The 27999-nt window shown below is 52.8% G+C and overlaps 12 protein-coding genes across 12 annotated transcripts; 5 read left to right on the top strand and 7 right to left on the bottom strand.

Moving 5' to 3' along the window:
- Positions 1–3: 3 nt before the first annotated feature.
- J3D65DRAFT_591157 (Rec8 like protein-domain-containing protein) lies at positions 4–2675 on the bottom strand. The gene is made up of 7 exons (XM_066797795.1): positions 2375–2675; positions 2288–2324; positions 2096–2236; positions 1905–2039; positions 1376–1853; positions 617–1328; positions 4–565 (listed from the first exon to the last, which is right to left on the bottom strand). The coding sequence occupies exons 1-7, from the start codon at positions 2391–2393 to the stop codon at positions 54–56; spliced, it is 2034 nt and encodes a 677-aa protein (XP_066654827.1). The 5' UTR covers positions 2394–2675; the 3' UTR covers positions 4–53.
- On the top strand, positions 2397–3892 carry J3D65DRAFT_417287 (uncharacterized protein). The gene is made up of 3 exons (XM_066796062.1): positions 2397–2697; positions 2765–2934; positions 2985–3892. Exons 1-3 carry the CDS (start codon positions 2624–2626, stop codon positions 3584–3586), a joined length of 846 nt encoding a protein of 281 aa, XP_066654826.1. The 5' UTR covers positions 2397–2623; the 3' UTR covers positions 3587–3892.
- Positions 3893–4583: 691 nt separating this feature from the next.
- On the bottom strand, positions 4584–6815 carry J3D65DRAFT_628492 (ubiquitin C-terminal hydrolase-like protein). The gene is made up of 4 exons (XM_066800641.1): positions 6646–6815; positions 6173–6587; positions 4902–6124; positions 4584–4848 (listed from the first exon to the last, which is right to left on the bottom strand). Exons 1-4 carry the CDS (start codon positions 6659–6661, stop codon positions 4748–4750), a joined length of 1755 nt encoding a protein of 584 aa, XP_066654825.1. The 5' UTR covers positions 6662–6815; the 3' UTR covers positions 4584–4747.
- On the top strand, positions 6752–7989 carry J3D65DRAFT_678105 (actin-related protein-like protein 2/3 complex subunit 4; the record flags this gene model as incomplete). The annotated part of the gene is made up of 4 exons (XM_066803656.1): positions 6752–6757; positions 7127–7453; positions 7500–7670; positions 7719–7989. 4 exons carry the CDS (start codon positions 6752–6754, stop codon positions 7725–7727), a joined length of 513 nt encoding a protein of 170 aa, XP_066654824.1. The 3' UTR covers positions 7728–7989.
- A 180-nt stretch (positions 7990–8169) lies between these two features.
- On the bottom strand, positions 8170–9203 carry J3D65DRAFT_555153 (uncharacterized protein; the record flags this gene model as incomplete). The annotated part of the gene is made up of 3 exons (XM_066797214.1): positions 8170–8407; positions 8461–9017; positions 9129–9203. The coding sequence occupies 3 exons, from the start codon at positions 9201–9203 to the stop codon at positions 8170–8172; spliced, it is 870 nt and encodes a 289-aa protein (XP_066654823.1).
- An 870-nt stretch (positions 9204–10073) lies between these two features.
- Positions 10074–11882, bottom strand: J3D65DRAFT_668806 (3-phytase B precursor; the record flags this gene model as incomplete). The annotated part of the gene is made up of 5 exons (XM_066803143.1): positions 10074–10464; positions 10517–11180; positions 11231–11323; positions 11406–11451; positions 11499–11882. The coding sequence occupies 5 exons, from the start codon at positions 11880–11882 to the stop codon at positions 10074–10076; spliced, it is 1578 nt and encodes a 525-aa protein (XP_066654822.1).
- Positions 11883–12628: 746 nt separating this feature from the next.
- Positions 12629–13797, top strand: J3D65DRAFT_417041 (uncharacterized protein). Its single transcript, XM_066796059.1, has 3 exons — positions 12629–13521; positions 13575–13744; positions 13791–13797. Coding segments are annotated over exons 1-2 (756 nt in total). The 5' UTR covers positions 12629–12766; the 3' UTR covers positions 13576–13744; positions 13791–13797.
- Positions 13798–16409, top strand: J3D65DRAFT_417042 (uncharacterized protein). Its single transcript, XM_066796060.1, has 4 exons — positions 13798–14180; positions 14486–15798; positions 15846–15872; positions 15948–16409. The coding sequence occupies exons 1-4, from the start codon at positions 13973–13975 to the stop codon at positions 16287–16289; spliced, it is 1890 nt and encodes a 629-aa protein (XP_066654820.1). The 5' UTR covers positions 13798–13972; the 3' UTR covers positions 16290–16409.
- Positions 16410–17660: 1251 nt separating this feature from the next.
- J3D65DRAFT_668804 (uncharacterized protein) lies at positions 17661–18920 on the bottom strand (the record flags this gene model as incomplete). The annotated part of the gene is made up of 11 exons (XM_066803142.1): positions 17661–17699; positions 17759–17818; positions 17875–17886; positions 17938–17967; positions 18035–18102; positions 18160–18177; positions 18241–18267; positions 18327–18371; positions 18439–18553; positions 18615–18823; positions 18869–18920. The coding sequence occupies 11 exons, from the start codon at positions 18918–18920 to the stop codon at positions 17661–17663; spliced, it is 675 nt and encodes a 224-aa protein (XP_066654819.1).
- Positions 18921–19120: 200 nt separating this feature from the next.
- On the top strand, positions 19121–20611 carry J3D65DRAFT_416968 (uncharacterized protein). Its single transcript, XM_066796058.1, has 9 exons — positions 19121–19292; positions 19344–19421; positions 19488–19620; positions 19677–19715; positions 19777–19890; positions 19940–19969; positions 20026–20052; positions 20162–20200; positions 20259–20611. Exons 1-9 carry the CDS (start codon positions 19250–19252, stop codon positions 20320–20322), a joined length of 567 nt encoding a protein of 188 aa, XP_066654818.1. The 5' UTR covers positions 19121–19249; the 3' UTR covers positions 20323–20611.
- A 1618-nt stretch (positions 20612–22229) lies between these two features.
- J3D65DRAFT_628469 (uncharacterized protein) lies at positions 22230–23419 on the bottom strand (the record flags this gene model as incomplete). The annotated part of the gene is made up of 6 exons (XM_066800640.1): positions 22230–22852; positions 22910–23011; positions 23069–23098; positions 23154–23204; positions 23266–23316; positions 23374–23419. The coding sequence occupies 6 exons, from the start codon at positions 23417–23419 to the stop codon at positions 22266–22268; spliced, it is 867 nt and encodes a 288-aa protein (XP_066654817.1). The 3' UTR covers positions 22230–22265.
- Positions 23420–24046: 627 nt separating this feature from the next.
- Positions 24047–27065, bottom strand: J3D65DRAFT_416611 (uncharacterized protein). The gene is made up of 4 exons (XM_066796055.1): positions 26638–27065; positions 26338–26574; positions 25211–26281; positions 24047–24974 (listed from the first exon to the last, which is right to left on the bottom strand). The coding sequence occupies exons 1-4, from the start codon at positions 26777–26779 to the stop codon at positions 24133–24135; spliced, it is 2292 nt and encodes a 763-aa protein (XP_066654816.1). The 5' UTR covers positions 26780–27065; the 3' UTR covers positions 24047–24132.
- Between the last annotated feature and the right edge of the window lie 934 nt (positions 27066–27999).

Here is a 27999-nt window from a genome sequence, read left to right as displayed (position 1 = left end):
GGCCGGGCAGGTGAATACAGGACAGTCTGACTGTCTGGGATGGACATCGGCAATTAGAGCGAACCGGCAAAGGGAAGGCTGATGGCAATGTCCGAATATGGCTCGTCTTGTTGAACGGTGATGCGGCCCTGGGTTGCGAGGCCCAGTAGATGCATGAAGCCTTGAGCAGCTACCGTCTTGGTGTTTGACTCCGGGCGAATGAGCTCTCCAAACAGAACCTCGTCATGCTTGTCGACCTCGCCGGCTTCGTCATCATCGCCGGCCTTCTTCTTCTGCATGGTTTCGAAGATGAATTCGCCAAATTGAACCATTTGATGGTCAAATTGTGCGTGAGCAAATTGTGACTGGTTGGCGGTTTGGGTGTCGACGCCAGCTGCGGCTCCATAGAGCTCGAATTCGTCATTGTCGATTGCCATGTCGGAATCGAATGCTCCCAGAGTCTCTTCGAGGACTTCTTCCGGCTCTTGTTCATTCTCTGCATTTTCCAGGCCGCGTGGTCCGCGACCATGAAGTGGACTGGCGCTTATCATGCGCCTACCTCTGCGACCAAGGGATCCAGCGACCCCTATGGAGCTGGGACCTGCGGCAGATGAAGGAAGGCCGTGTCCGCCGAAACCAAGAGCATTGCGGGCGCTGGCAGCAACGGAAGATGCGCGAGCTGAGGCAGTAACACTCCACGGGAAGTGTTGAGATAACTGAGACTGGATCTCTTCTGCTGCCTCTCGACCCACTTCGATGTCCTCGTCTCCATGAAAGACCACATCGTCTTCATTGCCGCGGCCAAGTTCATCCTCTTCCGAGCGTTGACGAACACGACGGCCCTGGGGTTCCTCTTCTATCGTCGACATTGGGTGCCCACGTTTCTTCGAGGCAGGAGGTTCGCTCCGTATACCCAATGTACGAAGGAGCGCTTCACCTTTGAACATGTCCAGTGGACCTGGGATGCCAGTGGAACCAGTAATGGCGCCGATTCCGCCGATTCCAAGTCCCAAGACCCAGTATTCAGCGTTCTTCTTTGCCTGGGCAGCCGCTCGAAGATTGTGCTTGTGCTGCGCTGCTTGTGCCATGTCCTGAAGGTAGTTTCTTTGCCAGCCGACTAATTCGGTATTTCGCAATTCCATCGTCGTGTCAAGAGGAATTGCGCGCGACTTGCGCTGACGCTGAGGTGCAACCTGGACTGGTGAGGACGACTGTACAGCCACGTCTTGAATGGACTGTTCTGCGGCAGGGGAACTTCGGTGTTCGCGGACGGAGGAGAGAGGTTCGCCGTCGGGGATGATCATCTCGTCGCCATACTCAGGCAGGTCGATGTCCATGCGATCATCAACCTAGACTCTTCAGTAATGACATCTTCTACACGGGGAAAGAGACTTACGTGAGTGTGCCCCTGCTGCTCAGTGCCTTCACGTTCTGGTCCGACTGATCCACTAGCGATTGACCGAAAAGCTGGACCAACGCGAGGCGTCTGATGGGTCTGATTTGGGATCCCATGTTCAATGAGGTTTCCATCAGCATCAAACCCAAAATCTGCATCGGGGTCGAAGCCGTCATCCTCAAGGTGGCTGCTCCGGCCTTGAATGCCAACGTCAGCTCCATCTTCGCTGGGGACGACAAAGCCACCGAAATCTCCTGCTCCAGTGTCTGACGTGGGTATGTCGAGGCCGCGAATGGGCCCTGCGATATGTTCGTCCAACGTTATGCTCCTGCTCCGACGCGAGCCGTGGGGGGAAAGAGTATTTGAGCTCAACGCAAAGGAGGCGTTGGGGGCTGAGACGTCCGCTTCAAGATCGAGCGGCTCAAGGGCAAATTGTGGAAGAAAGCTGGGATCATCTTCAAGGAGAAGCTGGTCTGGCCTGAGGAAAAAACATGAGTAAGATTTGACTGCTACTTCGCGCAAGACTGACCTTGAACGTCCGGCTTCGGGGTCGAGCGCTGCGGCCCTTATGACATGGAGGCTTGCACGGATGCTGTTTTGCGCGTTTTGGCAGTCCGCAAGGACATATGTACACTGCTGGAGATAGACACGCGTCACGCCGTACCTGAGTGTCAAGAGTGAGTGACAGGGCCTTGAATAACGGACGCTGGAATTGCTTACAGGAGGTTGCTCTGGAGGCGCAAGGCCATTGGCGCTTCTGGGGCCAGGATGGTCTCGCATGCCTTGGGCACATTGACGTCAAGGATGGCCTTGCGATTGACCTTTTTCAACGACGACCTGGAGCCAAGCGTCGCGACGAGCCTGCGAGTACGTGAGTTGTGATGCGAAGCGATTGATCGCCTCGGAGCTTACCAGACTGTAGCCACGCCATGCTTTCGAGACGTGAGGACTGGAGGATGCAATCAGCAGACAATTAGATCGAGGGCTCAATTGACCCACCTTCATGGCTGTAGAACATTTTGGCCACGAGACAGAGGTTGAGGAGGTTTTGTGTGCGATGCTGAGAGATTTGGAAGTGGAAGCGTAGAGGGAAGGTGAAGTGGAGACTCTCGAGTGTCCAAATGGCGCTTGCCCAAAATGGAAATCTGGGTCATGTTCACACTTGCCTTCGGTTGACCGTAGCAGGTAACAAGAGATCTCCCACTCACAACGTCTCCCCACCAAACCAGCATCCCCTCAATCTCCAAAATGACTCCAAATCCATCAAATACTCCCAGCAGCAATCCTCATCAGAATATCATGATGGACCAAGCAACAGCAAGGTAATTGTCCACTCTCCGCTTACTTTGCAGGCTATCTGGAGACCAGAAGCTGAGCCACTAGTTGCAGAAATATGGTCCGAAATATCGATTCCTGCACTCAATTGATGCAAAAGAACATTGAGCAAATGCAAGAGAACGTCAAGCAGATGCAACAAAACGTCGAAGAAATGCAGGTAATGAAAGAAGAAATCGAAGCGAGTCTCCAAGGCGCAGGTACACAAAGCAATGGCTCGCAAGGTGAGTGCCCTTTGCGAAGGAACAAGTGCTCCTGACGCTCACTTTGACAGACGTGCTTCAAGACGAGACGGGACCTCACGAGCAACATCAGACGGGATCGACGTCAAATCGCCCAGTTTCAATCATCTCGCTCGATAGCAACACATCAGAAGACAGCAACGAAGACGAACCCGCACGGAAAAGGCCAAGAATAGATATCCCTGGTTCATCCAACGGAGATCAAAGCCCAAGCGCCACACCACAAGTCGGCGCAGGCCCAAGCCAAGTGCCAAACCAAACAGCAAGCCAGACCCAAGGAGCAAGGAGAACGGAATATGGAACGGAATTGCGCGTTTCCATGCAAAAATCAGACGGAAGTAAGCTCGAGGACCAAGAGTTTAGTCGGCAACATCCCGGATTATGGGCAAAGGTAACGAGCAAGGTCAAACGCTCGGAAAGAAAAAATGGACGTCGGGTCAATATGTGGATCCGCAACAAGAGCAAGCAATGCATGCACGCGTACGTAACGGTCCATACTGGCGTAAAAGATGTCAAGTGGCAAGACCAACACCCGCATAAGGTCGAATGCGAGGCCTGCAAAGAAAGGAACACGCCTTGCCTGATTCTTAACGAAGAATGCAACGAGCTTATCTTTCTACCGCCCAGGCAATAATGAATACCTCGTCGACTCCACGGCAGCAACATCAACAAAAGTGCAAAAGTGCAACAGCGATAGCAAGAGCGCAATAGCACCTGTGTAACGGAAACAGCATAGTATCAACAGCGCAACCCAACACCGACCAAGCCTTTCAAAACAACAACAGTCAAGACGGAAAGATGCAAGCAAGCTAGGCTTCCTTGAAGGGTGGGCACACAGGGATAGATTTGGGCAATGTCAAGGCTCGAGAGTGCTTTGGGTTTTCAGCACTCATAGGAGTGATAGTAAAAGCCGTAGCACAAACAACCAATTGATTGCTCCCTGTATCCAGCTTTCCCCAGTGCTTGAATACTCCTTGTGGCCAGGGATTTGGGTGCTTCCTGTCTGCAGCCTTGAGTGAGATTATACCCCCAAGCCGCGCACCATAACAGACCGGTCAAGACAAAAGCGCCTCCGCATACTTGATTTGTGCACTTGGGGACACATGAGCTTATTGCATGTAATTCAAAATTTGCTTTTTTTTTTCTTTTTTTTTTTTTTTGAAGCCGATGTTGATATGATATGTGCAGAGAATGGAATATGTAGAAGGGGTGGGTTGACGTTGTTGTAGACCTCTCGGCGAGAAGCTAGCTGTCCAGGGGTATCCCCAGGTGCGGGTCCGGGGCATGGTCAAGTCTCGACACGCAATAATCGTTGTTGAGAGGACTCAGGTATGGGCGCTTGCCGTTGGCTCCGTTTGCACCTTTCGGACCTCGCGCGTATTCGTATTTTCGGCAGCCAGCGGACGAAGTGTTTTTCATGCATACGCGCGAGTAGTTGTGCACGAGTGGCGTATCGTAGTCGTTGGCCGCCTGCGCGCTTCCGTCAAGGGTCTTCAGCATCAAGCGGACTGTAGCTTGTCTCGACATGGCCAAGTTCCGCGGGCGGAGAGATTTCATAGGCAAGGTCGACTTCTGCGCGTTGCAGCGCGCGTCACTTTTGGATCAATTGTCGGCAAATTTGAGAAAATTAGTGGTCTGGATTTGTCCAAGCATCTCAGCGCTTGCAACCTTACTCAGTGCCGCTTGCATGCCGGAGAAAGTAAAAGTCTACCTTTGACCAATCCTCGCTATGCTCATACCTCGTTCAAACTTGCGTCTATGGTTCCCCATGGCTGCATCCAAAGAATGGAGGCGATCAGGCGAGACTCTTTGCCTTTTCCTCCGCCTCTGCAATCTCTTCTGTTGTGGGGATTGGGACTGCCCGGTAGAGCAAAATCAGCGCAGAATGGCTTTGACCTGGGCGTGGGGTTAGCACTTCATTAGCTTGAGCGGCTTCGGATCCAGCTTACCTCCTCCCGACAGACTCTCGATCCGGTCCTCTTCGACCTCCGACACCTTGTCGTCGTTGAACCACCACCACTTCCCATCCTCGGCCTTCCTCTTGCCGGTGCTCGGGTCCTTCTGTCCTTCCTTCTTGACGAACGAGGTGTAGTGACCGCTGTCCGCAGTGGCGCCCTGGTGGGTGATGACACCACGAAGTTCGTAAAGTCCGGTCCTGTTGCAAGCCTCGTCCTCCTTAAGCTTGCCATCGACCAGAGCCAAGAGCTCCTTCTTTGCCTGCACTATCGCGTTGGCACGCTCTGCCTCGAATTCCGCGTCCGTCTTGAAGGATGCGTCTTGCATCTCAACGTCGCCACTGCTTCCAGACGCCTTTTTCTCTGCTTCTTTCTCCTTGGCAAGCTGCTTCTCGCCTGCTGGACCCTTGCCCTTGTAGAGTTCCTCCTTCTCTTGTTGCTCATGGTGGTTGCGCTTTTGCCTCTTCCTTGCACGCTCGACGTCCTCTTCGTCCTTTCTGATTTCCCGAATCTTGTCCCTGACCGGAATGAGAAGCTTCTTCAGGTCTTCGCTGCAAAATTCGACAATGTCGAGTTCCTGGGGAAAGGTGACCTTCCTCATGATCTTGGCCTTCTTGCCAGTGTCGCGGCGCCAGTCGAAGCGCATAAAGTGGATAGGCAGGTATTTGGGTAGTCTGGCGATGCGCGACGTCTTGGTGTAGACGGCGTTGCGCCCCAGCACCTCGGAATTCTTTTCGATCTTCTCGACCATGCCGGCAGCCAAGCCCTCGCGCAGGTGGTTGACCTCGCCCGTGATGTGGCAGTTGAGCTTGAAAAAGGTGTCTTGGCTTTCAATGGCCTGCTCTCCAGCATCCTTTGCGGCCTGCTCGTCGCATTCCATGCGTGACTCGAACTTGCCCGACAGGTACTTGTCAACGAAGGAGACATCACCAGAGTCGCCCTCCTTGATCTTGAGCTTCTGGCGAAGCTGAGTGACAATCTGCGACCATGCCTCCTCTGCATCCTGTTGTGCGTATCCGCGGCCTTCTCGAGCAAGTTGCGCAAACTGGGGGAATGCCGTCCGGAGGGCGTTGAGGAACATCATGGGAGGGAATCCTTGCTGGGTCTCGGACATTTGCTTGAAGAGATCGCGGAGGGCTTCCGTAAGGTCTGAAGACGCTCCAAGACCCCCAAGACCAAATGACCTAAGGTCGCTGGGCCCTGCGGAGCCTGAACCACTGGAAAGAGTCAGCGCGTGATGATTTACCATCGTTCAACTTGAATACCTAGCCTTGTAGCGCGCAAGCTCGGCCTGAAGCTCTGGGATCGCCTTCAATGTCTGCAGCGTCGAGTTCATGTAACAGGTATTGCCCAGGTTCTGCAGGCCAGCGGGAATAGCGCCAGCAGCTTGCGCCGCCTCAGCCTCCGTCATGTCCTCCAAGAACTTGATCTGCTCCTTTGGACGCTCGATCTTGGCCTTGCTATCGTTTGACGGTGTGCCCATCATCATAAAGGTGTGTCCGGGCTTGACATTGAGCTTGGAGAGGTCGGTGTCGTCCTTGAGTTGTCCACCCTTGACGAGGATCTTTTGCCGTTCGGGCTCGACACCGGTCAGAGAGTACAGCTGAAACTTGAACGTCTCGCCGGTCGAAGAAGGGTCGAGTTCGACATCGTACTTCTTTCCCTGATGCTTCACGACAACTGTGGCGGAGGTCAGCTTGACCGTAGCTCGCGGAGCTTGAACCGGGATGGCGCGTACCTGGAATCGGCTCCATCTTTGCAGAGTGAGGGAGTGAAGATGGAGTCGACAGCGATGCAAAATTTCGTCTTCAGCGGACCGGGTATGATGCAAGCTGAAGCAAGGAATGACTGTTGGTGGAGTGTTGACGACTTGCCGCCGTCGACGCCAAGGCACGCGGCCTGTTACCTCCGATTCGCCGAGTTTCCAGGCCCGTCTTAGTCATTGCCGCTGTATCGCAGCAGACGGGAGGCGACGCGGCCATGACTTCACTTGGCGGGAGCTTCCCCAGCTGCCCTCCCTACCCGCTGCGCATCATCCCCCACCACCTCACATCATACCGTTCCCGCGATCCAGTGTCCGGACGTCTTCAGGGGCCTTTGCATTGCCGGTGCTCTTCTATCTACTCTCCTGCCGCAGCCCCGGATCCTTCGCCCACAATGGTCGAGTCTCACCCTTCCGACCGCCCAAGCTCAGAGCATCGCGCTGACGCCTAGCACAGTCGCAATCACTTCGTCCCTACCTCCAATGCGTCCGCTCCTCCCTCACCGCCGCCCTCTCGCTGTCCAACTTTGCTTCCCAAGCATCCGAAAGACACAATGTCCCTGAAGTCGAAGCGCGCACCTCCCCGGAAGTCCTCCTGAACCCCTTGACGGTATCCCGCAACGAGAACGAGCGGGTGTTCATCGAGCCAAGTATCAACAGCGTTCGGATAAGCATCAAGATCAAGCAGGCAGACGAAATCGAGCACATCCTTGTCCACAAGTTTACTCGGTTCTTGACACAGCGGGCGGAGTCTTTCTTCATTCTGCGGAGGAAGCCCATCAACGTGGGTATTTATTCCCGGGAAAAGACAGTGTGGCTGATGTTAGCAGGGCTATGATATTTCCTTCCTCATCACCAATTTCCACACCGAGGAGATGCTGAAGCATAAGCTGGTGGACTTCATTATCCAGTTTATGGAGGAGGTGGACAAGGAGATTTCTGAGATGAAGCTCTTCTTGAACGCCAGGGCTCGTTTTGTGGCCGAGTCCTTCTTGACGCCTGTACGTGAATTGGGGAGTTGCTATCGACGAATGCTGACCATTGCCCAGTTTGACTGAAGATGGACGCCAAAATGCTGGAAACGCCTCAAAAGCACGAGCTTCTTGGCTGCGGTTGTGTCAAATTGGGGTCTATGTGGTCACGGGCCAGTGAGAGCTCTGTACAGGTCAACCGAGGACGACAAGACACAGAAGCTCAAGTACCAAACTTCAGTTTCAAGATATGCTATTGTCGTATAGGCTTTGTCGCCTCTGATCCCCCAAGACAACTCAGAAAACAAACTACCTCCCGCACATCAAACTCTATCTCGCTCAAATGATGCCTTAACCTTCATAGCGCCAGTGAACAAAAGCCTCTTGAACAATGCGTTGAGACGATCATTCAGCAATTGCTCAGCCAATTTTCGCCACCGCTAATTTGTGCAAGGCAACTGTACACTCTTGTGTTAAAATACAGGTAGTGCGAAGAAATACACCAAATGCATGCCCACGATGACGACCCTTATTTCGATACGCAGCCTCCGGCACTGCTCTCGACGAAGAGACCACCATAAGCCACAGCTTCCTTGATACCCGTCGGCTGGAAGCCATTCTTGGAGATGTCTGCCGAGCCAGTGACACCGGTAGGTTTCTTGAGCATGCCCATCTGGAACTGGCCGCCGCCAGAGTTGTTGTTCGAGAACGGGCCAGCAGCCTTTTTCAGAGGAGAAGTTCCCTTGGAGTAGTAAATGGTCAAGGTGCTGTACAACTCGTTAGCACGTGATGCCAATTTCGGGGCTAAATGCCAACATACTTGCGGACGTAATCCAGGGTCAATGCAAAGTTTTGCCAGCCGCAGTTCTTGTCGTGGGGGACGCTCCAGAGCAGCTTCGAATTGCGATCGAGCAACTGCCAGGTTCTCCTGTCCGTGCCGTTGGTGCCAATCCTCGTGCCGGTGTTGAAGTTGAATTGATTGGTGCTGAAATCGGCCGCCTCGTGCCAGACCATCAGGTACTCGTGGCTCAAGTCCAACTTCTTCTCCTCGTCAAGCTTGATGCTCCAGTGCAGCGTCACAACTCCCGAGTCGGTGGTGTCATTGGCCTTGTCATTGGCGAACTGCAGGCCATAGCGGCGGAACCCGACTTGATTCTGGAAAATGGAGCGGTCGTCAATCGTACCCTCGACAGGCCTGTAGAGAGGGACGTCGAACTTGGAAGCAGGACCGTCGGGGAATTCGAGAATTTGAGACCAAGGCACGTCTTCAGCGCGAACAAAGTCGGGGTTGAAGATTCCGTTGGGACGGTCGAAAGCTTCGAGGGAAAAGTTCTTGGGAACACGTCCGTCCAGAAGGATGGGACAAGTGACCCGAGCCTGAGTTTGATATTGCTTGACGCGCTGCGTCTTGCGATCTCCTATGCGGATCGTACCGCCTGGACGAGGGGAGCCTTCCTGCCCGACTTGCCGAGGAAAATGAGGGTAGACAAAGCGATTGGAGGGTGGTGCAGCGAGTGACGCGCTCGTCAACGCCAGTACAAGCAAAACAACGAAAAATAACATATTGAAAGAGTGTGTAATGGCAACTGTCGGCCAAGGAATGTCTGCTTTGTGGACCAGCCTAGCACTGTTGAGCGCGCAAAGGAATGTGGAGGGCAAGGTTTTTAAAAGAAGGTCCTAGACATCCGCATTTGCACTGCCGGGTGGCATTGAACCGACAGTGGGCAGACCTGGATGAGTCCAGGGAAATGGCGCTTGCTCGATAGGGAAGTATTCCATAGCCGGTACAACGCCATTCATCTCTGCTACCAACCGCATTGGCCAGCACCCTGGCTGCCAAGTGGGCTTCTGGCCAGTCAGCGGCGTTCGTTTCGGTAGCGAGGAATAAGGTTATGGATGGAGCCCCGGGTTTTGGACCGGTTCCTGAAGCAGAGAGGGATCATAGCGCCTCCTTTAATTTATGCGTAACAAAAGTCAAGGAACGAGTACAGTAAAGTCTCCACTCAACTGCTGCTGTTGACGAAAATACTGAAAGCCGACCTCGTAGAGACTTCGTCCATGACTCCGTTGTATAAGCCATGAGGTCACTTCGCTCAGCTGGCCAAGGTTATTCGTGTTGTGAGACTTGCCGAGGGGTGCCTGTAACGGTGGCGGTCTAGATTTCCCACTGAGACGACGAGCGGGTATTTGCGACTTCCCACCACCAACCTCTTGCTTAAACACGCTCCAATTCCCTCTGGCTGTTTAAGCAGTTGATTAGCCTTGAGAGATACGGTAGCTTGTCGCTCAGAAGAAGACGACGGATGCTCAGACCATGGCGATCGATCTCGAAGCCAAACTGAGGGCGCGGAAGCTTTCGGAAGGCTTACTTGCGCCCCACTCAGGCAGCGAGGGTCCAAGTGGCTGCGTGGTGATGCGTATTACTGACAAACTTCACTGGCGCAGAAACGTGATTTGGCTGGGCATCGCTGGAGCCAGACCGCACAGCTCGTTGAAATTGCCCAGAGCTGCCCCTCTATCCTTGACTCTGTTTGCAAAATCCGAAAGAGGACAGCTCCCGCCCGGACCGTTGGCACAACCAGGGATTGCGACTACGCCGTCGTTGATGTTAATGCGAACGAATGCATCAACGGCGGGATTGCCTCCGGTTTCCGAGGAGCGAGACTTGCAGGCCAGCCTCTCGAAGATTGTGCGGCCTCCCATAGGAGTCAACTGCGAAGTCTTCCACGCGCGGTCGTCGGCCCGGCGAGTGACGGGCAGTTCTTCGTCGTCGTGAAAGAGGTCCAAGGCAGCCAGCATTGGAATTATGTCCCCGTCGTGGACGCTGTTCGGGGACCTGGTGAGTATTTAGACTTTGGTGACGTCGGAGTACTTACAAACTAATGAAAAACGGCCCAGCTGCCGGCCCTTGATCCAGGAGATTTGTTGTGGCGTTCAGCCACAGCCAACCCATCAGCGGCCCGAAACGGTTCCCTGGGCCCGCCCGGTAGTAGTGGATAACGTCCCGCGCGTACTCAAAGCTGCGCCATTCATCCTGGGTGAACACATCACACCAAGCACTGCGCCCGCGAACAGTGGTCTCGAAGCCGCACAATTCTTGCATGGAGTACAGCTCGGCATCGCTGAACTCGATGCTAGGATTCTCTGCCAAAAGACGCTGGCGGATATGTTTGAGATACGTGGCGCGGTACTCTGCCAACATGCGCGCCCCTTTGTCGTGGCCATTTACCGTGTCATTGATGTACGCAACACACGTATCTCCAGGCGTGAGCGTGTCAGCGCCGAGCTCTGCGGTCTCTGGAATAACGTGCAGTTGTGCGTGTTCTTTCCAGTCCAAGCCAAAGAATCCCGCCGCAAAGTATCGCGCAGTATCAATCACCCTTTCGGAGTCGCCGGCCCAGAAGTTTGTCTTTTTGCCTGAAGATGCGGGCGGGAAAAGATGACTGTACCGAGTGCGGAGCCTGACACCAGTCGTGAAAGCGCCTAATGTTCCAGCAAAGGGACCGGTGGTGGTAAGTTGCTCGAAATGGGATGAAGGCTCTGTTGAGCATTAGCTTTTGACGTCAAGGGTTCTCTGTGAGGGCGGTGACCCGGAGAAATGAATTGCCAATCATTGACAAATTGAAGATCGCCACGGAGGGTAATGTTGGCCTCCGCAATTCGGTTCAACATTTGCAGCATCCCTGTCATTTGTTTGTGAGCTCAGTCCATGGCTTTCTGACGAGGCGTTCGGAGCGGCTGGTAAAGCGCGTTGAGGCTACTCACTATCACCAGCCTTGAAGGTTGGATATCTCTCTGCGTGGCGAGACATCTGGCCCGAGTCAGCGCGCGTGTGCAGTCCAGAAGGCCATATCTTACCATGTGCACCTGCTCCACCTCGCACCCGTCAGGGACGACGACGGCGCCTTGCACGACGCCATCAACCTTCTCCACCCAAGGTCCGTTGCCACCAAGATGATAGAAGATGTTCCAATCCCGGTCGATATTACCACCACCTTGCCTGGGGCGTTGAGTCGTCGGATTCTCGGGGTTGGGCGTTAGCGCATTGTGGCTCCACCAAGTTTTCCAGCTTGACGAGTAAGGGTGGGCCAAGTAGTAGCGAGACGGTGTAAAGGCGTTAATGTCCTCGTCGGGTATCGTGGATTGGAGGGCTTCAGGTTGTCGTAAGGCCAAGATGGCAACCAGGGCCACTAGCACACAGGCTGCGGTTGACAGCACCGTGGAAGTGCTTGTCGAACTCATGTCGCAAGCTGGTATTGAAAGTGGAGGAGATGACGTCCAAGAAAATGAAAGACACGGTTGACGGACGTTGATTGAAGAAAACCTGGTGGAAAGAAGTTTGAAGCTGGAAATAGAATTGAGGCACAGGAGAACGCCTGACTCTGTGGAACCTCTGACATGGGCCGCAGTCCGGGCGATGGCCATGCGATCAAGCAGAAGCCAGTGATGGCTTGTAGACGCTCGACGTGCAGCGCATGGACAGGTACGTCATGATTTTGGTGTTCCAGTCCAGTCAGGTCGTGCCTGACGCGTTCGCGTCGTTCTTGGTTGGGTGCTAAGCCACTCTATATTCACGTGGCTGTGCAACGTCCGATGAAAATCCGGGGTAATCGGGTGGCTGGTGCCTGCGTTCGCCGAAATCAGGACGACCTCAACCCGTCGACGCGTTACCTGGCATCCACTACACAACATTTCTCCTTCGCCGACATTTGTACTCAATCCGAACCATCACGATTGGCTACCCTTGCCTTTTCACTGTCAGCAGTCAGGGAGCATTCATGCTTTTCGAGCAATACACATTCGAATCGCAACAGGAGCATTCGACGCCGCCTGCATGTATCCTTCGCTGACGGATTGGCCGACACTGACCTCGGTCCTCTTCCTTGAATGTATTGGCCGGTTTGACTCTTCTGAAAAGCTTCAATCCTGTCCAATGAATGTTCTCTGCACCTTCGCTTACTGCTCATGCCTAAGCCCGGTGCTGCCTAGCCATTTTGCCCCACTGTTGAGCTGTCAGCACAGCCTGATCAGCTTTTGAAGTTCAAAGGTTCTCAGAAAATTTCAATAACTTCGTGTCCCGCCTGTCTCCAGTCTACCTCGCACATGTCCAGCGACCTTGTCTTACCATGTCGGGCGCCGAATTCATCGCTGTTATCGGTATTGGTGCTTCGATAATCCAACTTTCGGATGCTTGTCACAAAGTCCTTGTTCGCATCAGACAATATCGTGGGCACAGTGCCTTCCTGGAGCTCGCGTCACAGATTCGCCTTTTCTCCAAAGACGTCGAAGCTCTTCAGGATCCAAGAGCACTTGCCGCGCTGGACCCAGACCTGGAAGCCGATGTTATCGACCTGCTCAAAGGTTGCAGGAAGAGGATTCAAGAATTGGAAACCCTTATCGAAGCACAGATTCCTAATCCCGACTCAAGCAGCTTCAAGCGGGTGGCAAATGCCGTTCGCTCGCTTGCAAAAGATAGGAAACTGAAAGAAATCCTGGACGAGCTGGCCATCTACCAGCGCATCGTGACACTTCATCTGGCGCGGGCAACATGGAAAAATCAACAGGACATACTGCAAGTTCTGTCTTCCCTGGAAAGAGCTACATCCAACGTTCACCAACCAACGCCGTCTTTGACTTCAGCTAAACAATTCGCCATCAACGAATTCCCTTCTTCTCCCACTCCTCGTAAATCCTCTCGACAACCACTGTGTGCGCTGGGAACCTGCGGTTGTCCTTGCCACAACGAAACGACTCGACTTCGGTTACTAGGCTTCGCTGCTCCGTCTTTGCATGTTTTGCAGTGCCGCTGCACCCAGGCCGACATTTCTCTTGATATCTCGGCTCTACAAAGGCTGCTGAGATTCAACATCATGTTGTCATGGTACAAAAGCCTGAATGTTGGCATTTCATTGAAGTACCAACGCTTTGTGACAGAGGGAAGCCCAGGCATGGTCCTGTGTCGAATGTTCCCATCTATGGGAGATCCGTATCCATCTTTTGACTCAACACGATCGGATCTCATGCGACTTTGTAGTTCAGGCCATATTGACCTGGATGACAACACCTTAATTTTGGGGTTAGGCATCCATGGCGGATACCTCGAGGTGATTACTTCCTAAACCATTCTAGTCTATCGATTGACATCAGTAGGCTGCATTGGATGGGTTTACCCATGAACCCAGCGAAGAAGCCCAAGATTACGCAATCCAGCTCTCGCTTCTACTTGTAAAACAAGGAGTCAGCTGGAAAACACCCAGGTGAGTTATCTCCATAACATATGAAACTTCGTTCACGAATCAATCTCTAGACCAATCGACGTACTGAATGACTTAATGGCCCGCGCCGCTTCCAAACATTCGAGGTCGAAATTGAAAATTTTTCTACGACATGCACCATCTTTGGACATTGAAGTCGGACAGCTCAGCGCTGCATCAAAGAGCCTCGTTGGAAACTGGCTTAATCTTAAGTCACAGGGTGACCAGGAACCGTGGGATCCTTTCTATCTGGACACTATCACAAGCATACTTGAGTACGAGAGTGGTAAGCTCCCTGCATGAATTTCCTTCTTCAGCACCAACGCCTCATTGTGTCCAAGCACTCATTCTAAGCAGTCTCCGGTTGTCTTCCGCCGTTGCATTGCGCTGTAATAAGTGGAAAGCTTGACACGGCAATCCTACCAGCAGATGACTTGGAAGAGATTTCATTGCGGCAAACCGATGTATGGGGCCACTCTGTGATTCACTTGGCTGTCCTGCATCCTGAGATCTTGGAGCATTCAATCGTCAACATTACCAGAGTAGATATCGAAGACTTCTTCGGGATCACACCACTGATGTATGCGGCAGCGTATGGGCAGGCAACCTCTGTACGATCCCTCCTTCATCATGGAGCGGACCCTTTTCGAACACACAGATCGCCATACCATGATCGAAGACTCGAAGATCAAAATTTTGATTCCTGGACCTACGCAGCCATGAGCGGAAGCACTGAATCTTTCGCTCAACTTCTGGAGTGGTGTACCCCGCGAGTCTCTTATGAAAAGCTGAGAGATGTAATCAATCGTTCCGCCAGAGACTGTCTCAGAATGGACTTCAGATTCAGAACTCGTACTCCACACGAGAATGAGTTGAACATGCTCCGGTACCTGGTAGATATTGGGGCCGATATGGGGCAGATTTGCAACCACGGAAGAACACTGCTCCACCGAATAATGCTACCTGAGGAGGCCTCGATCCTCCTGGACGCTAGCGAGTATTCGATCAATCATCAGGACGACTTTGGATGGACCATGACAATGTCACTGGCCACAGCCATGGATACAGACGCTTCAACGATGCTTCAGGCGATTCGGAAAGCAGTTTCGAAAGGTGCATCTCTTGGAATACCTGATAAGTGTGGAAAGACGGCTATACATCATCTTTTGGACTTGCTCAACGGTTCAGTCGTCATGAGAGGGAGGCTGAATCCGACGTTCACGAACCCCATAATCGCAAGAAAGTCGATCTTAAAAGCCGCCTTGCTGTTACACATGGGCGCAGAGATGTCTCAAGCCGATGCTTGTACCTGCCACTGTTGTCCTGACGGATGCTCCATCTTCCGACGTTTCCTTTACAACAACATACCCATCGAAGACCTTTCGGGTGGCTATCGTGGCCATCGAATCAGAGGCTGTCACTCGTATGCGGAAGAATTTCATGCGTTGCCGTGGCACATTGAGCTTTTTCTGCTCTTGAGACAGTTGGGATGTGCGATTGATGAGCACGAACTAGCGAAGGTCATCTATCGACTATCCGCTTTTGAGGCGCTTGAAATGACGCACACATGTTGTGGCGATAACTTTGCAGATATCGAACGCACTAAATCTCCAGGCTCGAGCTTGAGCGTCGCAGAACTGCGGAACCGGTGTTCAGCACAACAGCCAGACCTCGCCGATGTGGAGAGAGACATGAAAGAGGTAGAAGAGGAGGAGCACGAACTTGCCGTTCAGTTGGAATGGAAGTGCGTCGAGTTTTCCCAGTGCGTCGAAAACCATCAAAAAGATACTTGGATCCAGATTCTTGCCCAAAGAGCACTTGCAAGGGAGGACGTTGCGAAATCCGTAATCAAACCTGCGCAAGGCTGGTTCTCGGATTCCTCATCGAGGCTTCAAAGACTCAAGGTATTTTGTTCCCAGCCCAATTTGAAATTTGAGCTTACCGAAAGCAGGAGGAAAAGAATATTGTCATCATTTCGGTATGTCTCGCCGCCCGTTGACTTCGTCTGGTGTTGCTCCCAAACATCGTTGTATTTGAACCTAATGCGCTTCAGGAATCAATCCCTTTGTGGATTCCGACACCCCACGAAACCTATTCCCATACATGTACATATATTCCCTTGCGGTACCTACCGGACCCAGTGGATCCCATACGCCCCTTTCGACTCGAAATATACCTTGACGCTTACATGGACACCTGCGGCCACGACTACGAAGGCCTCGCAGAGCTACTCCCAGACGCCGAAAGTCGCCGACAGCTCGCCCGCGAAAGAAAGGAGGTCGTCGACAAGTTCTTGAATGAAATTCAGAGGCTGAGGAAGACGCCGCCCAAGGAGCGCAAGTGGGCCAACATCTTCGAAGAGGTCGAGGAGCAGCACGTCAAGTTTGACTTCTGAAGCGCTGCCGGTTGTCTTTAAGGAGCGTTCATGGGATTCCCATGATCCAACCTTTCATGCCGCAAGCGACCTTGACCGCTCTCTCTTCTTTCCTTGTTCCGGTTCCTTCATGAGAACTGCTCGATTGAAGTTTTCAGTTTTGCGAGAGAAGTCTGGGGAGACGAGGCATTGTTATCTCATGTCGATCACAGTCAGTAAACGTAGGGCAAATTGTACGAGAACGAGGTTTTTCATTGCTTCATGTTTGTGTCTTATTGTTGCCCTTTTTCTCTTCCCCCATTGCAACCCAACAAGGTCTCCTTCGGTGATTTGATGTTTGTGTGGACAGTTTTGGACCCGCCCAAGGTTCATTGTGAAAGTTTTGATTCCGAAACCAACAAGGCGGAATGTTTATGCCTGCTTTCATTCGTTTGGTTTGCGTATTTCTTTGCCCGATCCGACCCATGATTCTCCGCCTTTTGAACGTACTAGCCCGATTTGAGTGCGGCCTCGAAATTTGAGGGCCTTGTTTCAATTTTGCCTGCTTGACTTTTCAGGTAGTTTCGTGCAGCAAAATTTTTGGATTTCATGACGATCTTAACGCCGCGCGAAGGCCCAGATGCGCCCTGCATAGATACGCCACGCGCATCAAAAGCGCCTTGCGCAGATACGCCTTGCGTAGATACGCCACGCGCATCCAAAGCGCCTTGCGCAGATACGCCTTGCGTACCAAAATAATCGCCCAGCGAAGCGCCCAGCGCGGGGAACCAAGCAGCAGACATGCTGGTTCCAAGACCCGTGGCCTTTGTGGCGATTCTGCCATTCCCCAGAGCCATGCTTTGGGCGATATCGCCGCAGTTTGGAGTGGCGTTTGAAGCCGGGTTTTGAAGGACCTGTTGGGCCGGGGTTTGGATGGTTTGTTGAGCCTGGTTGTTAAAAGCGTTTTGAGGCGAGCTTTTCGGGCGCGGTTTGGGAGGTTTAAGCGAGCTTTTGAGGGTGATTTTGGACCAAATTTTGATTGAAGTTGGTCGTTATGTTTGATCATGTTTTTCTGCCTCTTTGGTCAGCCAAATATCAATGGTAAAGCGCTTGCAGGCTTACTTACTGTTTATTCCAGTGTTCTTTAGAGTGTTTTGCTTCTGATCCGCCCAATCCTTGAATCATTTTGTGACTCGTTGGGCATTTCAAACGGCTTGTAATACAATTCTCGCAGATTGCGGTATTGCTTCTTGGATTTGGTGGCGTTACTGGTGGCGTTTCTGGTGGCAATTCTGATGGCTTCGAAACTCGCTTCTTCCGTTAGACGATGGAGTCTACGCTCTTCAATTAATTTATGTTGAAGTTGTTCCTTTTCTTGTCGACATTCGCTGTTTTGTCTTTGGAGGGTTTCGATCATTTCGATTGCCATTTTGAATAAATCTCGATAGAGTTCTGTTGTGCAACGTCAGCTCGGGCCTAGGAGACCCAGGGGCGACTCACGGTAAACTTACCATATCTCTCCTTTGTTTCCGGTGATTCTTGGGCAACCGGCGGAGGGGCGGTAGTCCGAGCTACATGTTAGGTCAGTAACGAGGCGTGGAGATGCTTCTCAAAGTCAACTTCTTACATGTTCGATCATCTACACAAGCTAATATCAGTAAAAGGCTGCACGAATCTGAGGAGTAAGTACCTTGATTGTTATGAGTTGCTTGACTGTTTTCTGTGGGTTCTCAATCAGCGGACGGGATCGTGAGAAAGCGGGAGTTGATAAGCAAGTTACGATTTACGGGCAATATTGCTGCCGCTGGAGGAGCCATCCGCCATTCATTTTCAACCCCGTAGGAGTTGTTGATATCTAATTCCTGTCAGTATACTACGAGAATATTGATGCAACAATGAAAATTGAACATACTTTCAGGCGGGGCCAGCCCTGGACGACGTCATGTCAGCAAAGGACTTCAAATAGGAAACAAGACACCAAGGTACGACATACGTGGAGGTTCTGGCCCATAGTTGTACCCTTCTCAAATGTTCAACGACCTCCAAAGAGTTTTTTGACAATGTCTGGGAACACCATACCTTGTGACCAGTAATTTGAAGGAGGCGGCGCTCCTACTTGAGGTCCTTTGCATCCAGTGTCAGTGAATCAATTTGCCAGAAAAGGGCTTGGGGGAGCGACGAACGGGCAGACCCTTGATAGTTTTGTTGGGCTTCTTTTGTGTTAGCTGGAAGAAACCTTGGGCCCCCAAGAGATGACCAACGCTGGTGGTATTGCCAGTTTTGAGGTGGACCTGGTGTCCATTGTCCTACAGTCCCTTCTGTTAGTCGACAAGGACCACCTCAGACCAGACTCGGAAGTTAACTTACGGGGTGGAGCCCAATTTTGAAAATCGTTGTCTGAATTGAGCATTGTGAGTCCAAAAGTTCGCAAAAAGCCAACAAAAACGTGACCGACATTGTGGTTGAGGAGCCGGCGGAGGCGGCCCTGGAGATGATGCTGTTAGTCGATGAAGTCATAAGCAGCAATTCCCTCGCGAGCTCACCTTGTTGCGGCGCGTAGCCGTATTCTTGAGGAGCTGTTTCTGTCAGAGAGGCTCAAGCGCGCTGCAAGATTTACTGACGGCGGTTTGGGTGGCCCTGAGGCCAGGCGTAAGGGTTCGGAGCGTTCGACATCTTCGCATGAAGGGATCAGCACAAGATCAACGGTGGAGTTCTGCCCCGGGTGACAATTACTTTTGTCAACGCTCGCAGTGGTGTTGGTGTTTGGAAGAGGATCTGGAGCGGAAGAGCCGCGAATAATGACAACGCAGCCGGAGCCAGTGGGCGAATTAATCCGGCACCGCGTCCGCAGGCGGTGCGAGGAAGGTGCCCATTCAGGTCGCCTCGCCTGCGCGCACCACTCCGCTACCCTACCGTACACACCTTTCGAGAGCGAAATTTAAACGGTAAGCTCGAGAAAAAACTGCCCCATCCGCTCTGTACTGACTCCATTGTGTCAAGACATGTGGCCGAATCAGTCTTCCTGGCCCAATGGCCAACACGGCCGTGAGTGCACACTGCTCTATTTCTGCTTCGAATCTCACTGAACAACAAAAGACAACCAGCAGCTGCAAGGCTACCAGCCTCAAGGCTACCAGCCTCAAGGCTACCAGCCTCAAGGCTACCCTCAGCAAGGTAAGGAATCCCAGAGCGTCTCAATATCCTCCCGCTGCCTTTGAGAGTTGACGCCTATGTCTCCAGCGCCGCCCCCGCAGCCGCTGCCGCCGCCTCTGCAGCAGCAACCGCAAGGAACGAAAGGGCAGTGGAATTTGCCTGGGAATCTCCACATGCTGACACCGGAATCTAGCACCACCACCGGCCCAGTGGCAGCAGCGTTGGTTATCCCTCAAATATGTGTCTTTGGGGTTGTCTCGACTCACGATGCTCCAGAGTTTACTCCTCAGTTGACGCAGCCGTTTGCACAACCACGTATGCCCTTCCGCGATCTTGTCCCTATGGAGAACCTTTCGGTTGACATCTGGTATTTCAGAGCATGCGCCTCAGTATGCGCCTCCGTATGCGCCTCCGTATGCGCCTCAGTATGCACCTCAGTATGCACCTCAGCATGCGCCTCATCATGCGCCTCAGCATGCACCACCGCAGCGTACGTAGTCCCTCGAACAAGTCTTCGTTGGCTGACAATTCAGCTTCAGAGACAGCGTCATGCCAATTTCCGCCCCATTGTAAGTCGTCCAATCATACCTCCCTTGGAAATACAACAGCTGATATGGTGCTCCAGCAACAACACCACACTACGCACCTCAATGTATGTCACCCTCCGATACCCGTTTTTGCGAGGCCTTTGCGATACGAAAGAGCCGATACGGGCAAAGGGTTTCTCGGATATTACTGCGTAATGACACTAAATTGCGTAGACCTTCAGGCACAGCATTCCCATGGCCAGAAAGGACAAGGTACAAAGCTGATATTAATCCTCATCGTCGTGGCCAGTCTGCTGATGTTTCCTTGTAGCCCCGGCTTCGGCTTCTTGACCCAATCCCGACGAGCCGCAAGAGAATGGTGCGCAGACGGATGAGCAGACGAACGCGCAGTCGTTTCAGACGCTCTTGGGAAGCGTTCCCAGACCGACATCTCAAGACGGCCAGCTGGTGGTGGTGGATCCGAGGCAGCAGCAAGAGGATCTACAACAGGAGCAGGCCTTGGAGCCGCAAACAAATCCTCCAGGCACGTGTTTCGCCTGAGGTTCCCGGACGGATGTGTTTCGACGATTGGTTCTACTGACACTTGAGAACTTTAAGGTGGCCGCGTTATCTCCCAATCGGACCTTGATGGAACGTGAGTAACTCCCAGGACGGAAATATCTCAATGTCTTCTGGACTGACTGTTTTCTCGACAGATTTACCTGGAAAGGCATATGCCTCCGTTGCGGATCACAAATCCACGGACACTGGACACAGTGCTCAGATACCTGTCAGTGGTGCGACAAACGCGAGCATTTCCATCGCCCTTGCTCCAAGATTCCCGCCAAATTTTACGACATTCACACAGGCCGCCGCGGATGGGCGGGTTCTAGCTCTTCGCCAGAGTATGGTCGGCGCACAGTGGAACTTTCAGAATACTTCCCTAGCGACCGAGCGGCCGAGTTCCAGGGGCCTAGTTCGCAAGAACAAAGGGCGGGTAATGCGGGCGAGAACCAGGACAACGGCATCCAAGCTCAAGACGTCGACAATGGAGCAGGTGGAGACCACATCAAGAGGGAGGATTATCTCTATGTCTGTGCCCAGCTGAGGATACAGCAAGACCGTGCCGACCGAGCTGAAGCCGACCTCCTGAGGTCCAACGAACAGCGGGACGATGCTGAGCACCTTCTGTTCGAAGCGGAATGTGTGTTGGCGCAGGAAAGAGTTGAGCATGAAGAGCACTTGAGAGAGATTTGGGACGCGAAAAATCGACAATTGTCCGAGTTCGAGAACGTGGTAGGAAAAGCACTGGATGTTCTGAATCGTTCGGACCAGTCTCGTTGAGGAGGTATTGTTTTGGGAAGGAACGGGCGGAAGGTTCCAATGAAGGAGAAAAGAGCACCAGGAGCAGTCGAATCCGGGGAAGAGTGAGGAGCTTTGTGATACGGTTGGAGACGGCAAGAGTTGAACAATGGAGTAGGCAGAGATAGAAAGACAGGGAGCAACGGGGAAAAAGCAAGCTACAGCGACAGCAAAAGGTCAGCATTCAACGGCGAAGAAGTTCCATCGTTTGTGAAGGTCCTGTTTGCTGTGTCTGCTTTGTGATCAGCCAAAGATTCAAGATAGTTTCAGCGACAGTCATTGCAAGGGATTGCCGCAACAAGGCATCGACTTGTAGAAAGATCTGGGGCGCCGATGAAGGCTGCTTGTCTGCCTTCTCACAAACAACGCATTTGAACGTCCCTGGTGTACTTCCGCGTGGAGCCTCAAGCTTCCATTCGTTCCTCGTCTTGTTCCCTTTCTCCAAGTCAGCCTATCGTTGAAACGTTCCCACCAGCCTTTGTTTAAACAGGCAAACCTGCGCCCTTTTGGCTGTGTGAGATTCTCCCTCTTTCTACGCGTCTTGTCGCGAACACACACAGTAGACTTTGGGACTGCTGTGCTGCACACAGAACAATTCCATCCTCTCCTTGACCACTCACTGCAGAAAGTCTCCCCTCAAGTGTAGCCATACCTGTCGACTTCCAGTGTGCGAGCCTTGTAGGTACAAGGAGACTACACGTTGACTATCAGACCACATTCAAGTCTCTCGGATTTGAAGCATTGGGGAAACTTTGGATACCCGTGAGGGCGTACATTTGGAGCATTCGAGGCTTATTTTATGTTTTATAACCTTCAAAATTACGGCGGAGAAGCAGTTTCACAGAACATATGTGTCAATTGACAAGAGAAGGCGTAGATTATTGCGCAATGTTTGCGACGTGTTGATTGCGATCTTTTGCGATCGTTTCCTTGCAAACTTCCCCTGGCAATCGACCTAAAGACCCTCCCTCCCTATTCATTGCCTTCGCTGGTTGCCTTTGGCCAGGCCCCATTCCCGCTGGATGCGATATTTGCCCCGGTATTCCGTCACCCATTGCTGATTTTCACATCGCTCCAACTCTTTTTCAGGAATTGCGTGCAGGAGATGACAGTTCCCCGGCACCTGACAGTTGCCATACACGTTGTAGTGGAAACAACATCTGATAATTGAATGGTGCCGCTCATCGTACACCCATGGGTTTGCGATGCGCGGGTCTTTCTTCTCTTCCGCTGTTTGCGCTTCCCGCGGTCTTTCGGAGGCAGACTTTTGCTGCGGAGGTAGCGGGTAGTTTTGCGGCGAGGGCTCCGGGCTTTCCCGTTTGGGCACCGGGTGTTGCGCGGTGGAATCAAGGAGTCTTTCCGGGGGCTGCGTGCGCTGCCGCGTGGATTGCTCGAGCTTTTGCTTCGGCTCTCGCGCTTCCTTATAATGTTGCAGCTGTAGCATTTCCTTTTCATGCTTCAGCTGTTGCACCTCCATTTGATGTTGGAGTTTCAGGAATTCTATCTCCCTTTTCAAGTCCTTGACTTCAGCTTTGGCTGCAGTCAATTGCGCCGCTGTAGACTCTACAGCACATGTCAATGACCTTATCTTGGACGGAATGACTCAAATGGGAAACTTACGTTGCGAAGAGTGTGCGAGTTGCGAAGAGTGTGCGCGTTGCGGAGAGCGCGCGCGTTGCGAAGAGTGTGTGCGTCGCGAAGAGTGCGCGTGTTGCGAAGGCGCTGGAGCATTCAGGTCAGTTCCCGTATTCAGAGACAAAGGCTTGATCTATGACTTACTCCTTTGTCGTCGAGAATGAGGCGAACGTTCTGGAGCTTGATGTCAGCGGAAATTCGGGAGGGAAACACTTCGCGCTTCTTTTACCTCGCCGTTGCGAAGTGTATTGCGATTCGCGAGATGCGGGCGACCGAGATCCTGAAGACAGCGCTGTCAGTCAACGGAACCGTAAGTGGGAGCATTCAAGAGTCAGACTCACTTTGCGATCTGTGGCGTGGAGACCGGCGATCTTGCGTTGCGCGGTTGTCGTCTGGAGTTCCAGTTAGTACATTGGGGTTCAAGACAAGCCTCCAACGCAGGCACTCACAGTAGTGGCCGGGTGGCCGAGAGGAGGAGAACCGATTGTCGGACATCTTTTCACGCAATGGAGTCAGTACAGGCACGGCAGCAAGATTGATTCGCGTGAGCTTTACCGTGTGCGCGTTGTCGGATAATAGGTGGAGAGAAAGAAACGGTCTTCGTGGGAGGAGGGAATATCTAGACCGGCGAGTGCGCGGGCCCCGACGCGCCTTCCTTTCTCTCCCAACTGCCTCACCAGCAATATCGTTTTGCCGTCGCCTATTTTTGCTGCCTGGCTAGGCCGGCATCAGTCTGGGTGCGTATTTTGCTTGCGCGCCTCTGCGCCGACCCATCACCCGCACCTCTATGCCGACACCCAGGCAGTCTCTCAAGCCCTCTTCGAAACGACCGCGAGGGCAACAGCCCACAGAGCCGCTTTCTTCAACAGATTCGCGCCAGCCGTGCTCTGGCTCCGCTGTACTAGAGAACTTGTCAGGTATTTGGGAGCAATCACCACCGAAGCCTTCCGTTTGTCGCGCCACTGACACCCCATGTCGTCATTTCCAGTGCCTTTGCTCCCCGACCCGCAAAGAAACAGAGATCTTCCGTGGATAATCTGCAGGCAAACAATCGAATTCCGGGGCCCCTTAACAAGTCGCTCACGACGCGCTTGGAAGAAAGTCATGTATTGACAGGTGATCGAATACACGGATGCTAAGCAATAATAGGGACAACACGCCAGGCCGTGTAAGCGGAGCACAGGACCATCAGAGCACCAACGACCGCCCTACCACAACTCGCAAGCCGGCTTTGTATCCTTGCAACCGAACGCCTCCTTGAACGGCTTCGAATTTTCCAATACCCCCAAGACGCGCTGCTCATTGGGCGTATGGACGTCGCTCAACACTTGCTGAACCAGAGCCCGCTGCCTCGCCTTCTGCGCCCAAATATTGGCAAAGCTGACGAAGAATAGCTTCTCGGGCGTGAAGTTTGCGTCAGCCGGCAAATCCGGCAGCATCTGGTTGCGCTTTCGTTCGTTTCTGCGTCGCCAGGCCTCGTAGCTCGACGAGACGCCGCCAGCGTCGGCAATGTTCTCGCCCTGCGTCAGCTCGCCATTGATGGGCAGCGGCTTGTCATCGAGGCCTGGGATGCTGAACTTGGCGTATTGTTGCACGAAGCATTTGGTGCGCTCCGTGAAATTGTCGCGCGTCCCTTTGTCCCACCATGTAGCAAAGTTGCCGCGCTCGTCGAACTTGGAGCCTTGGTCATCGAACCCATGCGTAATTTCGTGCCCGGCCAGCATGCCGAAGCCTCCGTACGAAACATACTCGGGAAGCTCGCGGTTGAAGAAGGGCGTCTGCATTATACCGGCCGGGAAGACGATTTGGTTGTAGTTGGGAAAATAAAAGGCGTTGATGGTGTTTGCGCTTGCGCTCCAGCGGTCTTTGTCTGTCGGCCGCAGCAAATCATCCCAGCTCTTGTTAGCGCTGAAAAACGTGATGTTCAGCTTGTTCTCAAAGTACTTGGTACTGCTGACGGTGAGGTTGGCGTAGTATTCCTGCACAGAGCCGGGGTCGAGCACGTTGGGCGATTTGTCTGGATAGCCGATCTTTTTGCCAATCAAGGTAACTGTGTTTCCGTTAGCGCCTGTTGAACATCTCAACCACCACGGTGGGTGTCGAAAAAATGAGACCCCCTGCGTCTGGCTGCAGCAAGGCAGGACTAATTCCTGAGCGTGGGGCAGTAGTGGATGGATGCGCAACTGTAGCAGTGAATGAATGCTCTCTAAGCACACCTGTACTGCCAGGAGGCTTCATTTGTCTCGACTCCCAATGTGTCAAGGGTACCAAAGTTGCTTAGCTTACCCTTGTTCTTGGACCTCTCTTGGACCTCTTTCGCCATCCAGTCGTAATTTGGAAACCTCTCTTCGTATATGAGCCGAATATCGTCGATGATCTGCTCACCCAAGGTCTTGGAGTCCTGACCAAAGGCGCGGGCTTGGACGTAGGCGCCGGACAGGATCCACGGCATGTTCTCATCTACCTCTTCTTGACAGGTACGCCAGCGGTCTTGAATGGCATCGTCAGGTCTACCGGCAAGCTGGTTCCTGAATCGCCGCAACGGTGCTCGGAGGTCGCGGTAGACCGAATCGGCCCATCCGTTGATGATGGTCCATTGGAAGTATGCGTAGAGAACTTCGGTCGGAACGCTCTTTATGAGTTGGGATAGCTGGCGGAAGTACTCTACAGGCTGGAGCACTACGTTTTCGGCGTCGAATCCCGGCGGGGTGAATGCGTCGATCAGTTGCGTGACGGAAATATCTGGGACCAGCTTGTCTACGTCTTCCAGCTTGTAGGGGTTGTACGTCAAGTCGACATTTCTCTCCTGTTCTGGGTCCAACTGTGCGAGTGCGATGCGGCGCTCCAACTCAAACACCTGCTTTGACGTTTCCCCGTGCGTACCGCTGTCCCCGAGAAAGATGTCAAACATTTCGGCAATCGTCCGAGTGTAGTTGGCCTGCACGTCGGTCTTGTTGTAGTACTCCTTCGAAGGCAATCCCTTGCCGCCGTGGTTTATGTAGATGGTCACAACGTCAGGTGTCTTGCGGTCTGAGCCCGTATCCGTCGCTACGAGCGGGTAGACGCCCAATCGGTGGAGCGTGATGAGAATGTCGGTCAGCCCGCCAGTAGTTTCGTATTTCCCGGAATCCGGCTTTGGGACGGCGTCGAGGATGTCTTTCACAGGCTTGACGCCAACTTCTTTGAGCAGGTCCTCATTCAGACAGGCGTCGTACGCTGTCTTCATCTTGTTGAAGTTGTCGCGGTCGATTGGGCGATCTTGGTCGCTCATCATCGTGGCTTCGTTGTATGGACTCTCCAAGACCTTTCGCAGCAGGTCGCGATTTTTGTCATCCAACACGCTGAAAGAGTTGACGGCTGTGGTGGCTCAGTCAGCTTCCCTGCGTGCTGTTATCACCTTTGTAGATACTCACAAGACTGGTCTGGTCGATAGTCGTTGAAGCTTTGCCAGTTGCCCACAGCAAATTTCCAAAAGTCCGTGCAAGGATCGATCTGGGTGTAATTCACGCCAAGGGACCGCTTGATGTACGACGAGTAGTCCTTGCACTCCTGAGTCTGGCAAATATCTCCCTCGGGTGAAGGAACATTTTGACGCTTGACGAGGCGCTGGTTGCCATGGTCGATTGGTTGTTGACGCTGTCTTGTGGCTCCTGGAGGTTCTCCAATTAGCTGACATCTCTTGTCTGAGCGCAAATTCTCGGGAAGGAAATTACCAAGTAGCGGCGACCCGAGAAAAAAGCCAACGAACATGAGCAAAGTGCTCAGTCCAATCATGAGCCGCAAAGCCGCGGCGCCCCTCCGCGCAGTGCTTCTGGACCGAACTCCACTTTGCGCAAGAGCCGAATAGAGTGCCATAATGGTTGGTCCCGTGCGCCAATGGAATGTGGATTAAGAGATTAGTTTTGACTGGCCTTGGGAGCATCCAATGTCCAGCGCACCGCACTCGCCATGGCCAAAGCGACGAACGCTCCTTCCAAATACTACCGTCACCATCGAGCTCAGACGCACAAACTCAGCCACTACCTCTTCTTCCTGTGCGCTTCCCTGGAATATTTTAACCATAAAACAAGGTAGGTGGCGCGGTTAAGATGTCCACCACGCAGCCAACCGCGCTTGGCAAACCATGTTCAGGGTCATACCTTCCCCATGGAGCAATATCAGTCTGTCCGACGCAAGGCCAAGTAGAGCAAATCTACATCGAGAGGTAAGGTAAGCAAGCCAAGCTCGGTAGATCAGTGCCTAATTGCCGTGATTTTCATACTTTATCTCGTCTTTTCGAGCCTTGGTGCTGCCAATGCGGTTGGCTTGGACGTTGCTGCCGCAGGTGGAGCTTGTCGCAAAGCCTCGCTGACCGTAGCCGTGTCTGCTGGATAGGGTCTGTCTTTCAGCGGAAGCCGACGGCTCGTCCGATGCGAACAACATGGGTCAATGAGGTCCAGACGTGTAGGTGCTTTCAATCCAGGCAGGCATCTAGTTCCTCGGGTGCGAGGCGGGGATGGGTATCAGTACGTCATCGAATCTTTTTGCGTTGCTGAGCCATCCTTGGTCCCTGTTGAACAACTTGGCTCTGTTTACAAGAGCGACAAGGCCCGAGGATCCGAGATACATTTCTTTTGTCCCACCCGTCCAGATGCCCAAAAGCAACGTCCGTGCATGCGGTATCCGTCTTTGTTGAACCAATCCCGCGTTCAACAATCGCACTGGGTTGCTTGTACTGTGCCTTTCCTGCGGTTTTGTCAACAACGGCAAGGCCGGTCTGCATTTCGACCAGGAACATGGACATAAACTTACATCATCTGACTGGGATAGACTTGATGAGAACGCTCGAGGTGGCAGTATTGTGGTACAACTCCAGTGTTCGCGGCCACGAATGCGCCGAAGATGCGGGATCCAAGGCGTGGGAATCTCTTGCGAGACTTTCAAGTCAAAAACGGAAGTCGTTCAGCTTCTGGACATGGCAATCTGTGGTTGAGGAAATGAGGCCTTCCGTCTCGGTTGTGCCAGAGCGAACGGCCTGTATAAACTTCATCAACTAAAGCACAGGCATCTGCATCCACGTCAGTTTTATCACGCAT

The sequence above is a fragment of the Phyllosticta citribraziliensis genome (assembly GCF_038025025.1).
Source record: "Phyllosticta citribraziliensis strain CPC 17464 chromosome Unknown J3D65scaffold_7, whole genome shotgun sequence".
NCBI lineage: Eukaryota > Fungi > Ascomycota > Dothideomycetes > Botryosphaeriales > Phyllostictaceae > Phyllosticta > Phyllosticta citribraziliensis.
This window is presented reverse-complemented; position numbering and strand designations above follow the sequence as displayed.